We start from the raw sequence: 16,405 nt of genomic DNA on the forward strand, positions 1-16,405 counted from the left end.
TAAAGTCCTGCAGCACAGTGAGTCCAGCTGTTTCTATTTCTGGCTTAAATCTTGCTGGATAGTGCTTTTTCTGTAGCTGGCTAAGAACATGTAATAACTGGAAACACATTCCTTGAATTTAATTTTCCCTTCTGAAATTGATTTATATGCGGAGAAAGTGGTGAAGGTGGTTAGCTTAGCAGAGTTTAAAAAGGGGTTGGACGGTTTCCTAAAGGACAAGTCCATAAACCGCTACTAAACGGACTTGGAAAAATCCAAAATTCCAGGAATAACATGTATTAGAATGTTTGTACGTTTGGGAAGCTTGCCAGGTGCCCTTGGCCTGGATTGGCCGCTGTCATGGACAGGATGCTGGGCTCGATGGACCCTTGCTCTTTCCCAGTATGGCATTACTTATGTACTTATGTACTTATAGCATATAGCCAGTCACTAGTACCAAACCAGTGTACTTTCAGAGGCAAAGGAAGATAGTATTTATTTGTAGCTCAAGGTGAGCTGTATTAGGTGTTTTCCTGTCCCCAGAGAGCTTATAACCTATATTTGTATCTGAAGCAATGGAGAATTAAGTGCCTTGTGCAAGATCACAGAGTTGCAGTGAACTGGGCTTCCTCAGTGTTCTAATGGTCAAAAGTGCAGTATCAGTACCTTGAGAGTTTTCCTTCTCACAAGAGGCAGAGTTAGTGAGGTGAGATCTTCCACCATAAACTGCATCTGATCTGAAAAGCTGACTGTGTTATGCCCGTTGGAGATGCAATACTAAAACATTGTGCAACGTAATGCAAGGTTCCACGTTAGGAGTCACCTACCAAAAAAGGGATCTAGGTGTCGTCGTTGATGATACGTTGAAACCTTCTGCTCAGTGTGCTGCTGCTGCTAAGAAAGCAAATAGTACTACTACTACTATTTAGCATTTCTATAGCGCTACAAGGCATACGCAGCGCTGCACAAACATAGAAGAAAGACAGTCCCTGCTCAAAGAGCTTACAATCTAATAGACAAAAAATAAATAAAGTAAGCAAATCAAATCAATTAATGTGAACGGGAAGGAAGAGAGGAGGGTAGGTGGAGGCGAGTGGTTACAAGTGGTTACGAGTCAAAAGCAATGTTAAAGAGGTGGGCTTTCAGTCTAGATTTAAAGGTGGCCAAGGATGGGGCAAGACGTAGGGGCTCAGGAAGTTTATTCCAGGCGTAGGGTGCAGCGAGACAGAAGGCGCGAAGGAATGGAAAACAAAAATGAGGACGTTATAATGCCCTTGTATCACTCCATGGTGAGACCGCACCTCGACTATTGCGTTCAGTTCTGGTCACCGCATCTCAAAAAAGATATAGTGGAATTAGAAAAGGTACAGAGAAGGGCGATGAAAATGATAAAGGGGATGGGACGACTTACCCTATGAGGAAAGGCTAAAGCAGCTAGGGCTCTTCAGCTTGGAGAAAAGGCAGCTGAGGGGAGATATGATAGAGGTCTATAAAATAATGAGTGGAGTTGAAATGGTAGACATGAAGCGTCTGTTTACGCTTTCCAAAAATACTAGGACTAGGGGGCATGCGATGAAGCTACAATGTAGTACATTTAAAACTAATTAAACTCTGGAATTCATTGCCAGAGAATGTGGTAAAGGCGGTTAGCTTAGCGGGGTTAAAAAAAGGTTTAGATGGCTTCCTAAAGGGAAAATCCATAGACCATTATGGACTTGGGGAAAATCCACTGCTTATTTCTGGGATCTTGCCAGGTATTTGTGATCTGGATTGGCCACTGTTGGAAACAGGATGCTGGGCTTGATGGACCTTTGGTCTGTCCCAGTATGGCAATCCCTATGTACTTATGTAAATCTCGATCAAAGGAAGGAAATAAAGTTCACCACCCTGAGCTGCTGCTGAGCCAGGGAGCCACTGCCACATAAAAGCTGACATTGGGCTAGTGTATAGCCTGGCCTGCATGACCTGAAATGAAGCCCCAGGATTTCTCTTTCTGATCATGTATAGTGTCATATTTTACTGCACTGACAGCTAAAATGACAAGCTCATTAAGTTTCGTTAGAGAGAGGAAGTAACCTGGTCAGTTAAAATAACAGGATGACAACCAGGGAAGCCAGAGTTCATGTCCACTTCAGCCAGTGTTGCTCTTTACATTACTCAGGTACCCATATAGGTTGTAAGCTCTTTAGTGAAAGGACAGTATGTCTCTGAATAATTATTATCATTGCACAGTGCTGCATTAATGCAGTAGCACAGTAGTTCACAACCTAGTTCTCTGGACACACCCAGCCAGTTGGTTTTCAGGATGTCCAGTTATTACCCACGCAGACTATTGCAATAGTGTTTTCTTGGGATGTAAGACCCAAGTCCTGAAAAGACTTCAGACTGCCCAGAACACGGCAGCCAGACTTATCTTTGGCAAGTCAAGATTTGAAAGCGCATCACCTCTTCGAGAGAAGCTTCATTGACTCCCCATCAAAGAAAGAATAAATTTCAAGGTCCATACAATGATTCATAAGATCATATACGGAGAATCCCCTTGCTACATGAATGACCTGATCGACCTCCCAATCAGAAACAGATCAAAGTCCTCACGTACTTACCTCAACTTACACCTTCCCAACTGCAGAGGAATTAAATACAAAACTTACTATGCATTCAGTTTCTCCTTTCTGGGCAGCCAGCTTTGGAACGCTCTACCAAGATCCATCCGAACAATTAACGACTATCTACCCTTCAGAAAAATGTTGAAGACACATCTCTTCAAGCAAGCTTACCCTAACGACCCAACTTAATTTTATAAGCCCACCCACACAATTCCTAATCTGACACTGATTGTACCTTAGAACTGTCTCCCAATCCCCAGTCTTTTCTTCTCCATCTTCCCTACACCATACCCCTCCCAATCTCTTTTCCTTTTGCTTATCCTATCTTTGTTTACCTTCCCATATTCAAGTCATATATTCTTAAAACCTTACTATTACTATGTTTATTACAGTTTGTAATATTCTCTTTACAAAACTTTGTAATTCTATTTACTATGTAAGCCGCACTGAACCTGCTGTGTGTGGGAAAGCGCAGGATACAAATGTAATAAATAAATAAATATGAATCAGGTAAATTTGCATACAATACAGGTAGTGTGTAGAAATCTGTCTTCATGCATATTCATGGTGGACATCCTGAAAATCCAACAGATTGGGTGTGTCCAGAAAAGTGGGTTGAGAATCACTACACTAGCACTGTCAAATGTTTGATTTACAAGGTCCTCAGACAAAACGGGCCAGAGTAGCAACAGAATAAGTTAGCTCTCTACATGCCTTTGAGACCTCTAAGGAGTATCACTATTTGTACCCTCGTCAAAAGAAATTGCACAATGTGATGGCTGCCAGCGAGCCTTCTCAGGGGTAGCCCTCATACTCTGAAACTTACTTCCAGAGGGGCTACACCTAACTGAAAAATTACACCTAACTGAAATTCCAAACCGCCCAGAATACAGCAGCCAGATTAATTTATCAAAATTCGACAGTTCTAGACCCCCTTCGTGAGAAACTACACTGGCTTCCAGTAAAGGACCGAATCACTTTTAAAATTTGCACCCTGGTCCATAAAATTCTTTATGGTGAAGCCCCAGGTTACATGGATGCCGTTATCAATCTGCCATCTAGGAATTCTTGCAGATCATCTCGTTCATATTTAAACCTACATCATCCTACTTGTAATGGTCTCAAATATAAATCCACTTACGCTTCCACCTTTTCCTTTATTAGCACTCAACTATGGACTGCATTACCTAAATCTGTGAAAACTATTCATGATCATCTGAACTTCAGAAAATCTCTTAAGACCAGCTTATTTGGAAAGGCTTACCCTAATGGACCCGTCTTAAATCCATAATTCCTGGAACATGACTAATGTATGGACCTCATGGACCCTAGTACCCTTCCCCTCTTTTCTGTCGACCCTTGTAATTACTATCCTTCCTATTCACCTTACTGTACTTTCCACCTTATAATTGAAAGAGAAAAACGCCTAGATTTCGACCCAAATCGGGAGATAGACGTTTATCTCTCAAAAATGAATAAATCGGTATAATGGAAAGCCGATTTTGGACGTTTTCAACTGCACTCCATCGCGGAAGCGTACAGAGTTGACGGGGGTGTGTCGGAGGCGTGGCGAAGGTGGAACTGGGGCGTGGTTATCGGCCGAGGAGAGATGGGCGCCTTTCGCCGATAATGGAAAAAAAGTATGCGTTTGTAGCTAGAATTTAGGGCACTTTTCCTGGACCCTGTTTTTTCACGAATAAGGCCCCAAAAAAAGTGCCCTAAATGACCAGATTACCACCAGAGGGAATCGGGGATGACCTCCCCTGACTCCCCCAGTGGTCACTAACCCCCTCCCACCACAAAAAAATAATGTTTCACAACTTTTTATTTTCACCCTCAAATGTCATACCCACCTCCCTGGCAGCAGTATGCAGGTCCCTGGAGCAGTTGTTAGGGGGTGCAGTGGACTTCAGGCAGGTGGACCCAGGCCCATCCCCCCCTACCTGTTACAATTGTGCTGCTTAATGCTTAGTCGTCCAACCCCCCAAACCCACTGTACCCACATGTAGGTGCCCCCCTTCACCCCTTAGGGCTATAGTAATGGTGTAGACTTGTGGGCAGTGGGTTTTGAGGGGGATTTGGGGGGGCTCAACACCCAAGGGAAGGGTGCTATGCACCTGGGAGCTCTTTTACCTTTTTTTTTTGTTTTTGTAAAAGTGCCCCCTAGGGTGCCCGGTTGGTGTCCTGGCATGTGAGGGGGACCAGTGAACTACGAATGGCCCCTCCCACGAACAAATGCCTTGGATTTATTCGTTTTTGAGCTGGGCGCTTTCATTTTCCATTATCACTGAAAAACAAAAACGCCCAGCTCACAAATTGTCGAATAAAACATGGACGTCTATTTTTTTTCGAAAATACGGTTCGGTCCGCCCCTTCACGGACCCGTTCTCGGAGATAAATGCCCATAGAGATAGACGTTTTCGTTCAATTATGCCCCTCTTTGTCTGTTTGTTTACCGAATTGGCGATTGCCTATACGGACTGATGTTAGCCACATTGAGCCTGCCAATGGGTGGGAAAATGTGGGGTATATTATGTTATAAATAAATAAATAAATAAATAACTGAAGACCACCTCTACTTCAGGAAGCAGGTGAAAGCCTGGCTCTTCTCCCAAGCCTTTAATTCATGTGGTGATTGACTATCCACTCACTTCGCACCCGGACTAGCTTGCTGCCACCCTCTAACTTAGTCCAGTTCTTCATATCTTATTTAATTGTACATATGATGTGCCTTCAGTTTAGCCACCCATCTAGTTATCCCAGTTGACTATGTATTATTCATCTTGTCCCCTGTATAAATGTCAACGGCCCTTGGCCCCTCGGCTACATAAGATATTTCATTGTATTGTAACAAGAGTATTGGCATCATATTAATGTTTATGCAGTACTAAATAAGTACTAAGGAGGTTTTTCAGCCTATGATAAATATCAGATCCCTGTATAGGTCGAGTAATCGGCAAACGGGATTGATTTAGTACCGAAAGGGACCATCATAGACCTTGGTACTTTGAGGCGATTTTCCTCCATTAAACAAAAAAATTCCCCATTCTTACTAGATAGTGGTGATGTAATTATAGTACTATATTGAATGAGTGAACCCCACTACCACGTTATTGCCAGGCCCGTGCCAAGGGTCTGTGCCGCCCCCCGCAGACGAACAGTTGGCACCCCCCCCCCCGCAGATGAACAGTTGGCGCGCGCGCCCCCCCCCCCCCTCCCTCCCCGTGAAGATAATCGCGGCGCGCCCTGGGGGCCTTTAAATCTTTTACTTGCAGTCGCAGCAGCGTCTGTGAAAGCGGAGCGCTGCCGACGTCTCCCTTCCCTTCGCGCTGTTGGTTCCCTCAGTGTCCCGCCTTCTTCTGACGTCAGAAGAAGGTGGGACACTGAGGGAACCAACAGCGCGAAGGGAAGGGAGACGTCGGCAGCGCTCCGCTTTCACAGACGCTGCTGCGACTGCAAGTAAAAGATTTAAAGGCCTCGGCGGCGCGGGGCGAGGGTAAGCACCGCGGCGGCGCCCTCCAGAGGTGGGCGCCCTCCTGCGGTGCTTACCCCGCTTACCGCATCGGCACGGCCCTGGTTATTGCGATTTAGAGGATCATATTAATGTTTGAATGTTCTAATGCCTGCCATTAGGGTTAGATGTTTCATTGGTGTTATGGTGATATTGCTTCATATCTGTGTTGTTTGAATGTCCTTCCATTCTATTTGTATTCTGACATTTTATCATATTTCTGTTATATGATTGTTCTACAGTGCTGTTAAATGTGTACACTTCTAATACTATATCATACTAGCCCTATTACTAGGTTTCAATTTGCCATTTCCAAGTTTACCTCATTAATTGTATTTATGCTTATATTTGGGTCATTTTACTATTATTGTGCTGTTAACAAAATTGTAAGTTTGATCTAAAACTGTACCTGCTATACGCTGCCTCGGGTTAATCTCTTCATAAGGGCGATTTATAAATCCCGATAAAGAAAAACAAACGATAAGTATTATTATTACACCACAGATCTGGCTAATCTACGGTATGACTGCAATTTTTTCAAAAGCGCGCAGTTGTTAAAATCAGCAGACGAAAATACAAATGTTATGACTGGCTGCAGCGTTTTCAGTCTGGTCCAGGAGTGTACTCTGGTTTTCATGATATCCACAATGAACATGGATATAATATTTATTTATTTAGGCTAGTGGAGGAGTGGCCTAGCGGTTAGGGTGGTGGACTTTGGTCGTGAGGAACTGAGTTCGATTCCCGGCACAGGCAGCTCCTTATGACTCTAGGCAAGTCACTTAACCCTCCATTGCCTGCCATGAGTGGGAAAGCACGGGGTAAAAATGTATTTATTACATTTGTACCCCGCGCTTTCCCGCTCATCGCAGGCTCAATGCGGCTTACATAGTAACAAGAGAATACAATCTGTAGTATCAGAATCAACAAAGGAGGTATGCGATAGGACAAATGAATGAGGAGTAAATGGGATAGAAGAGGTATGAGAAAAAGGATAGGGATAGGTAAGGAGGTGGGGTGATAAAGGAGAAGTTGGGAAGAACATGGAGGGTAAGATGGTTGGTAGGAGATATTTTCTGAGTCATTGTTGTTAATGATTAGTTGAACCGGTAAATAGATGGATTGCTTATGATTACTTGTGGTATGTCAGGTCATTCGGGTAAACCTGTTTGAATAGATGGTTTTTCAATAGTTTCCTAAAGGGAAGATATTCACTAATTGACCGAATGTGTCAACTAATAATGCTACAACTATAAGTTATTCCAAAATCTTTATTACATCCTTCAAAATTTGTATTAAAATATTATGAAAGTATAACATCACATCTTTATAGTGCTGTTCTCTACCTAACCTAAACATATATCACCACTATCCTTTATATTATACCAAATACTGCTAATAACCCTTCTGCTCAATGGGATTAATAAGAATCTTCACAAAAAATGATGTACTTATCTCAACAATCCTCCAACAATTTGTCCAGATAGGATATCCGCGTTGCTCTGCGCCATGCTGACACAGTGCAGTAATTATAGATCAGTGTATTAGTCAGTTGAGTCAACTTTCAAAGATATAACAATCCCCAAGATGTTATATGTAGTCGGGTGCCGCAACGTTGTATATCACCATAAAACAAGGGCAATAATGCTGAACCTTGAGCCCGTCTCTGAAAATTACCAAACTAATGAACATGGATGAGATAGATTGTATGCCCGGCCTACATGGCAGGGGCGTAGCTAGGTGGGGCCACGGGGGCATGGGCCCCCGCAGATTTAACCCTGGCCCCCCTGCTTTCACTCCCCGCCGCATTCAACCCCCCCCCCCCCCACTGCCGCTGTCAGGTACCTTTCCTGGCAGGGGTCCCCAACCCCAGCCAGCCAAAGTCCTCTTCAGTGCCAGTCTCTGGCGCGTTGCTGATCTGGATTCTGTTTCTGTGAGTCATGATGTCCTGCATGAATGTGCGCTGCATGACCGGCGCTGAAGGGGACCCCCGCCAGCAAAGGTACCTGGTGGCGGGAGGGGGGGTCGAAAGGGATGGGGGAGGGGCAGAAGCGGCACTGGGGGGGAGGGCTAAAATGTGCCCCCTCACTTCGGGCTCTGGACCCCCCTCCCGCCGAAGTCTGGCTACGGCCCTGCTCCATGGTGTGTAAATGTATGTCTTTCATATTCAGTGAGGATATCCTGAAAACCAGACTGACTAGGGGGTTCTCCAGTACCATCTTGAGAAATACTGACAACGCAATAAAAAGAAAAATAAATCCACGAGAATGTTAAATGAAGGAGAATCTACATTGGAGGTAAATGGCCATCACCAGGTTGAAGCCAGAGAAAATCCTAAGGAAATTAGGTTTTATTTATGCTGCCAAATTATACAGGAAGCAAACCCAATGTAGCTGCCAGAACAATGATTCTCAGCCCAGTCCTCTGGACATTTACTGGAGTGGAGGAGTGGCCTAGTGGTTAGAGTGGTGGACTTTGGTCCTGGGGAACTGGGTTCGATTCCCACTGCAGGCACAGGCAGCTCCTTGTGACTCTGGGCAAGTCACTTAACCCTCCATTGCCCCAGGTACAAAATAAGTACCTATATATATGTGAACTGCTTTGAATGTAGTTGCAAAAACCTCAGAAAGGCAGTATATCAAGTCCCAGTTCCCTTTCCGTATTTGAGATTCTGCATGGAATGTTGCTACTATTGAGATTCTGTTGCTACTATTTGAAGATTCTACATGGAATGTTGCTAATGGAACAGCAACATTCCATGTAGAAGCCTGCCCTTGCAGATCAGCAACGCGGCCGCGCAGGCTTCTGTGAGTCTGACGTCCTGCACGACTGCTCCTAGTGGAGGAGTAGCCTAGTGGTTAGTGCAGTGGACTCTGATTCTGGGGATCTGAGTTCAATTCCCACTGCAGCTCCTTGTGATGCTGGGCAAGTCACTTAACCCTCCATTGCCCCAGGTACAAATAAGTACCTGTATATAATATGTAAGCTGCATTGAACCTGCTATGAGTGGGAAAGCGCGGGGTACAAATGTAAGAAAAAATAACATTTACTGTCTGTCAGGGTATCAAAATGTCCATAATGAATATTCATGAGAGAGATTTCAATTGCATTGCCTCCACTGTATGCAAATCTACCACATACCTGTTTTTTTTTATTATATGGGTTTGATATACCATCATTAGCACTGTATTGCAGCAAAATGTTTTTACAATAAAAACATAACAAGGAGAGGAAAGAGGAGATGATTTGAAAAGGTAATACATGAGGGATGAATAGACAGGGAGAATGTGAAGAGATGGGAGGGTGGGGGGTTGAACAAAGCCAAGTGAGGGGAGGAAGGAAGAACAAGAAGAGTGGGAAGGAGGCTGCCAGGAAGGTCTAGGAGTCCAACCATTTGAAAGAGCCAAGATTTCACCACTTTCTTAAACTTAGGAAAAGAATCTTCAATGTAAATGTAAAGAGGAAGAGAATTCCGTAGGCAAGAGCCAAGATAACCGAAGGCAAAATCTCTAGCCATGTCAAGACAGAATGTCCTGAAAAGCCCAGTTGACTGGTTGTATCCTGAGGAATGTATTAAAGCAGTAACCTAGTCTTCACGACACATATAGCCACCCAGGTTTTTAGGATATCCACTTGCATGCACATGTATATTCATTGTGGTTATCCAGAAAACCTTACTGGCTGGTGCTGGTGCTTCTCCAAGCCAGGTTGGAGAACCACTGTAGTGTAGTCAGTTCTCTTTACAGAGCCGTTGTTAAATATGCTGGGGCTCAGGGTAAAAATTTCAGAGGTGAGGCGGGGGGCACAGAATCCACCAGTGGGCTGTGTCTTTTTCAGTTTCAGATGGGTTTAAGGCTCCCTGTCGCAGGGGCGTAGCCAGGCAACAGATTTTGGGTGGGCCTAGGCAAGAATTGGGTGGGCACCAAGTGTTCTCCCCCCCCCCCCCCCCCCAAAAAAAAAAAAAAATTATCTCAGCCGGTGGGAAAACGCTTCTTTCCACCTTGGCAGCAGGCATGCACTGAAAACTGAGCATGCGCAGGTGCCGGTGTTGTGTGCATTTTCATTACCATCAGGGGGAAATCTTCAGCTGGCGGAGCTTGGGATTCCCACCAGTTACCACTAAACATGTGCTACTGTTGGGTGGGCCTGAGCCATAAATGGGTGGGCCCTGGCCCACCCAAGCCCACCTGTGGCTACGCCACTGCCCTGTCGCTTGGAGGCCCAGGACACTTGACCTGTTTGCAGCCCCCCTAACACCGGCCTTGCCTCTTTACTTATACATGTTTGATCTACCCTGAATGATTGCGTATTTGGTGGCATGTGAATATTATTTATAGCATGTTGTCAGCAAGTGACTGTAATGAAAATTGCTTTGCACTTAAAATGCCATTGGCAGCTTTACAGCAACGGTATTTGGTTGCAGGTCTTTGCCTTTTTTATTTTTTTACCACAAACTCTTACTATAGTGTTAATCTAAGCCTAATGTTTTGATTTCTAGTGTTTCCGGAGGAGAGCTTTTCGAACGAATCATCGATGAAGACTTTGAACTGAGTGAGAGAGAAGTTATCAAATATATGAAGCAGATTGCAGAAGGCGTCGAGTTTATCCATAAGCAGGGAATTGTTCATTTGGACCTGAAACCGGAAAATATTATGTGTGTCAACAAGACAGGCACAAAAATCAAACTGATCGACTTTGGACTTGCCAGAAGATTAGGTAATATGCTTCTATGTACTGATATTACTTAGAATCCTACAGGTCAATATTCAAATGTCATGGTTAGCATTTAAGTCTATTCCGTATATCCAGCACTTTTGTCCAGATAGTACCTTATCAACGACCATCTACCCTTCAGGAAAATATTGAAGACCCACCTCTTTAAGAAAGCTTACCCAACTGACTGTACTTAAACTTTTAAACTTATCCACTTGATCCTGGTCCTGAGGACTGTTATACCTTTGACTTTCCAGCTTATAATTGAAAAAGAAAAACGTCTATATTGCGACCCAAATCGGGAGATAGACGTTTATCTCACAAAAACGAATAAAGCGGTATAATCGAAAGCCGAATTTGGACGTTTTCAACTGCACTCTGTCGCGGATGCGGACAAAGTTGATGGGGGCGTGTTGAAGGCGTGGTGAAGGCGGAACTGGGGCGTGGTTATCGGGCGATCAGAGATGGGCGCCTTTTGCCGATAATGGAAGAAAAATATGCGTTTTTAGCGAGAATTTAGGGCACTTTTCCTGGACCCTGTTTTTCCACGAATAAGGCCCCAAAAAAGTGCCCTAAATGACCAGATGACCACTGGAGGGAATCGGGGATGACCTCCCCTGACTCCCCCAGTGGTCACAAACCCCCTCCCAGCACAAAATATGCCGTTTCACAACTTTTTATTTTCACCCTCAAATGTCATATCCACCTCCCTAGCAGCAGTATGCAGGTCACTGGAGCAGTTATTAGGGGGTGCAGTGGACTTCAGGCAGGTGGACCCAGGCCCATCCCCCCCCCCACATGTTACACTTGTGCTGGTAAATGGGAGCCCTCCAAACCGCCCCCAAACCCACTGTACCCACATGTAGGTGCCCCCCTTCACCCCTTAGGGCTATAGTAATGGTGTAGACTTGTGGGCGGTGGGTTTTGAGTGGTATTTGGGGGGCTCAACACCCAAGGGAAGGGTGCTATGCACCTGGGAGCTCTTTTACCTTTTTTTTTTGTTTTGGTAAAAGTGCCCCCTAGGGTGCCTGGTTGGTGTCCTGGCATGTGAGGGGGACCAGTGCACTACGACTCCTGGCCCCTCCCACGAACAAATGCCTTGGATTTCTTCGTTTCTGAGCCGGGCGCTTTCATTTTCCATTATCACTGAAAAACAAAAACGCCCAGCTCACAAATTGTCAAATAAAACATGGACGTCTATTTTTTTCGAAAATACGGTTCGGTCCGCCCCTTCACGGACCCGTTCTCGGAGATAAACGCCCATGGAGATAGACGTTTTTGTTCAGTTATGCCCCTCTTTATCTCCCAGTTCTACTCATGCACTTCCCTCTATCCTTCCTTATCATCCTTCCTATTCCTTATCCTTCCCTATCTCTTTTCCTTTTGGTATTCGATCTATTTGCTTGCCATTTACATTTTTAACTCTCATTTCCTCAAAACCTCACAATTACTACGTTTACTACAACTTGTAAGATTCTCATCTAGATTTTGTAACTGTATTTACTATGGAAGCCGCATTGAGCCTGCAATGTGTGGGAAAGCGCGGGGTACAAATGTAATAATAAATAAATAAATAGTAGGCCATGGAAAGCAAGGACTGCCGCTATCACTGCTATCCTTCTAGCTTTGTGGTTTAAGTTAGGACAACCTTTTTCTTGACCTAAATTAATCCACATAGCTAATCGGATAGCAGCTGGATATGGCAGTTTGGAGGAACGCCCTTGTTCCACCGGGGAGGTCTGTAAGATTTTTAAGCAGCGCTATCCAGCTGATGTTAGTGAAAATTGGTGGCTCTGGCACTTATCCTTATAGGGGCGGTTCTCTAACAGGGCACTTGGTAGGCGTCTACTTTTCTTTGTAGAATACAAGCCTAACTGGGTATGACCGCACCTGTCATTTAGGTGCGAGTGCGTGCCACAGTTCTGCGCATAACTTAGAGACTGTATAAGTTTGGCTCTGCCCATGCTGCGCATCTGTCTGTGCTCCCCTTGCAAATGCACGCTATGTTAATTAAGCAAGTATTTGTAGAACAGTGCTTAACATTTATGCATGTCAGGCACACGTAACTGTTAGCGCCTTCTGAAACCCTGACCAGGATTGGGCGTAGCCGGAGAAAATAACACAGCTGGACAAAAGGAAGAATGCAAAAATAAGTATTTATTTAGAAAAACAGAAATTCCCGGGCCTGTTTCTTCACAGAGCCAAGTCGTAGCGAAGGTAAACCTCTCCTCAAGACCCTTCACTGGCTCCCTATCCGTTTTCGCATCCTGTTCAAACTTCTTCTACTAACCTATAAATGTATTCACTCTGCTGCTCCCCAGTATCTCTCCACACTCGTCCTTCCCTACACCCCTTCCCGTGCACTCCGCTCCATGGATAAATCCTTCTTATCTGTTCCCTTCTCCACTACTGCCAACTCCAGACTTCGCGCCTTCTGTCTCGCTGCACCCTACGCCTGGAATAAACTTCCTGAGCCCCTACGTCTTGCCCCATCCTTGGCCACCTTTAAATCTAGACTGAAAGCCCACCTCTTTAACATTGCTTTTGACTCGTAACCACTCGCCTCCACCTACCCTCCTCTCTTCCTTCCCGTTCACATTAATTGATTTGATTTGCTTACTTTATTTATTTTTTGTCTATTAGATTGTAAGCTCTTTGAGCAGGGACTGTCTTTCTTCTATGTTTGTGCAGCGCTGCGTACGCCTTGTAGCGCTATAGAAATGCTAAATAGTAGTAGTAGTAGTAGTAGAGGAGTAGCCTATTGGTTAGTGCAGTGCAGCTCCTTGTGACTCTGGGTAAGTCACTAAACCCTCCATTGCCCCTGGTACAAAATAAGTACCTGAATATATGTAAACCGCTTTGAATGTAGTTGCAAAAACCTCAGAAAGACGGTATATCAAGTCCCATTTCCCTTTCCCTTATGACATCACAATATCAGAAGTGAGCCCAAGTATCGGGCAATCAAGCCATTGTGACATCACTGATGAGGTTGGCTCTTATTGGTGGACTGAGCCTCCACCTACCCTCCTCTCCTCCTTCCTGTACACATTAATTGATTTGATTTGCTTACTTTATTTTTTGTCTATTAGATTGTAAGCTCTTTGAGCAGGGACTGTCTTTCTTCTATGTTTGTGCAGCGCTGCGTATGCCTTGTAGCGCTATAGAAATGCTAAATAGTAGTAGTAGTAGTAGTGGTTCAAGAACACAGTTATTAGTATTTATGTTCATGTACCCTCGGGCTCTGGCCTGTTTCCTCACAGAGCCCAAGGCATAAAATGGGAAACCCCCTGCAGTTTCTGCAAACGGCAGTAAGCCGCCTCTGGTGGTAGTCCTGTAGTTGCGGGGTTGCCATGCCCCAAACACAGCCTTTCAGTTATATTTTACATGTCAGGTCTTCCAGCAAACTTGCAAAGTTTAAACAGTTAGCAGCAAGGGCTTACCTCAGCCCAGTCACAGCACTGGGATGTCTTCAGTCAAGGCATACTCTAGGGCCTCTCCTCTTTCTCCTCTGGGCTCTCTCTAACCTCTGCCTTGCCCTTCCCTTTTAAACTACCCGCTTACTTCCTCCCATGGCAGGACCTGTGCTTTTAAGGTGGCCCTGTTTCGTTATAGAAGGATCTTTCTTAAGGTGGCCCTGTTTCGTTATAGAAGGATCTTTCTTAAGGTGGCCCCGTTTAGTTATAGAAGGATGTTTCTCAAGGTGGCCCCGGCTATTGAAGGGACTTTCCTTAAGGGAGAGGGGCAATGTTCTGTAGACCCCATCACATGCCTATTGTATAGAATTGCCCAGTACAGATAAGTGCGTTTGAGTATTGACCTGATTTTTTTTTTATTAAGTAGTTTTCCTCATTCTTTAAATATTTATTTATTTATTTGCAGCATTTGTATCCCACATTTTCTCCCACACAAGCAGGCTCAATGTGGCTTACAAGACAATAAGAAATAGGGTCAGGTAAGGAAGGGATACATGTGTAAAATAAGGTACAAAATAAGAAGGATTGAAATTGTCCTTTGAGGCAATATAATCTAGGGTCTATTGAGTAGCATCAGTAGGGTAGGCCTTACAAAACAGAAAGGTCTTTAAAGATCGTCGAAATTCTTGACGATCATGCAGCGTTTTCACACAGTTCGGTAATGCATTCCACGTGTGCGTTCCCAAGTAGGAGAAATTAGACGCGTAGGTGGTTTTGTATTTAAGACCAATGCAACTGGGATAATGAAGATTCATATAATTACGAGATGATCTGATTCTATTCCTCGCCGGGAGATCAAGTAAATCAATCATATAACCCGGGGCTTCACCGTGGATTATTTTGTGGTTTGAAGGTAATATGGTCCTTAATTGGGAGCCAGTGATATCATGCAGTGATCCGCAAAGTATATTTTCAAACTGATAATTCCAACAAAATATTAGTATAATTAGAAAGTTATGACTCCTTTTTCTAAACCAACCCAACATAATTTTTCCAAAGATGCTGCATAGGTGCGACTGAGGACACATACTGCCGGATTCTGTATAGTGCGCTTAGAGATCCAGGCGTATTCTATAACAATGTGCATAACCTAATTGGCTTAACAAGCCAATCAGCGTATTTAACAGCACTTAGCAAACACTAATGAGCAATAATTAGCATTTACGCGCATAACTCGCTAAGCGTATTCTGTAATGAACTGGGCCTAAATTCTAAAGCTTGCAGTTCAAAAGGGGTGTGGCTATGGGCAGGGAAATGGGCGTTTCATGAGTGTTCCAAAATTTACACGCGTTGTTATAGAATATGGCCCAGTGTGCGTAAATCTACGCACAGGGATTTACACCACGTTTCCCTTGGTGTAAATAGATGCACATAGTTTTAAGCAATGGGATATCAACTAAGCATATTCTGTATACTGCGCCTAAATCTAGGTGTCGCTTATAGAATACGCTTTGGCAGAAATGTTTACCACACTGATTTTTTAGGCACCATATATTGAATGTAGCCCATAATTCCTTCTCTTCCGATGGTTCCATGAGATTGCAAAGGCTTATGCACAGCATCGTCAGTGGATAGTCCTCCAAATGCTATAAATGACGCGTAAAGCTGGGTGCGTAAATGCATGCCCAGTTATAGAATAGGGACAGTTATGTATGTAACGTAATTAGCTAAATGTTGCTAAATTGGCTCTTAATTGGAGATAAGTAACAGTGGCATTATCAAGTGATTATTTATTTATTTATTACATTTGTACCCCACATTTTCCCACCTATTTGCAGGCTCAATGTGGCTTACATAATACCGTAAAGGCGTTCGCCAAGTCCGGTAGAGAAACAAATACATGGTGATGTTGTGGTCGATTAAGGTTCAGGCACAATGTGAATCGAGTTCAGGCACAATGTGGATCGAAGAGAGGAGAGATTATGTGGAGGGGCATTTTCGAACGGGGACGGCGCCCAACTATAGTTGGATTTGGACGTCCTTAGATTTGGATGTCTTTCAGTGATTGGTAACAATTTGGATTCATGCATCTTGCTAAGCGCTAGTCTATAAAGATCTGCATGCAACTCATAAGGGGCGTGGCCATGGGAGAGGCATGGGTGGATCAAGAGCATTCACTAATG

General features: G+C 44.2%; 1 protein-coding gene across 1 annotated transcript in view; it reads left to right on the forward strand.

The window, feature by feature from the left end:
- Positions 1-16,405, forward strand: part of LOC115473714 (myosin light chain kinase, smooth muscle-like) — a 673,403-nt gene that overhangs the window by 605,904 nt on the left and 51,094 nt on the right. The window contains exon 27 of the mRNA XM_030208760.1: positions 10,595-10,812. Within this exon, the coding sequence (XP_030064620.1) occupies positions 10,595-10,812 (218 nt within the window). The remainder of the gene's footprint in view (positions 1-10,594; positions 10,813-16,405) is intronic.

This window comes from Microcaecilia unicolor, chromosome 7 (assembly GCF_901765095.1).
Source record: "Microcaecilia unicolor chromosome 7, aMicUni1.1, whole genome shotgun sequence".
Taxonomy (NCBI): Eukaryota; Metazoa; Chordata; class Amphibia; order Gymnophiona; family Siphonopidae; genus Microcaecilia; species Microcaecilia unicolor.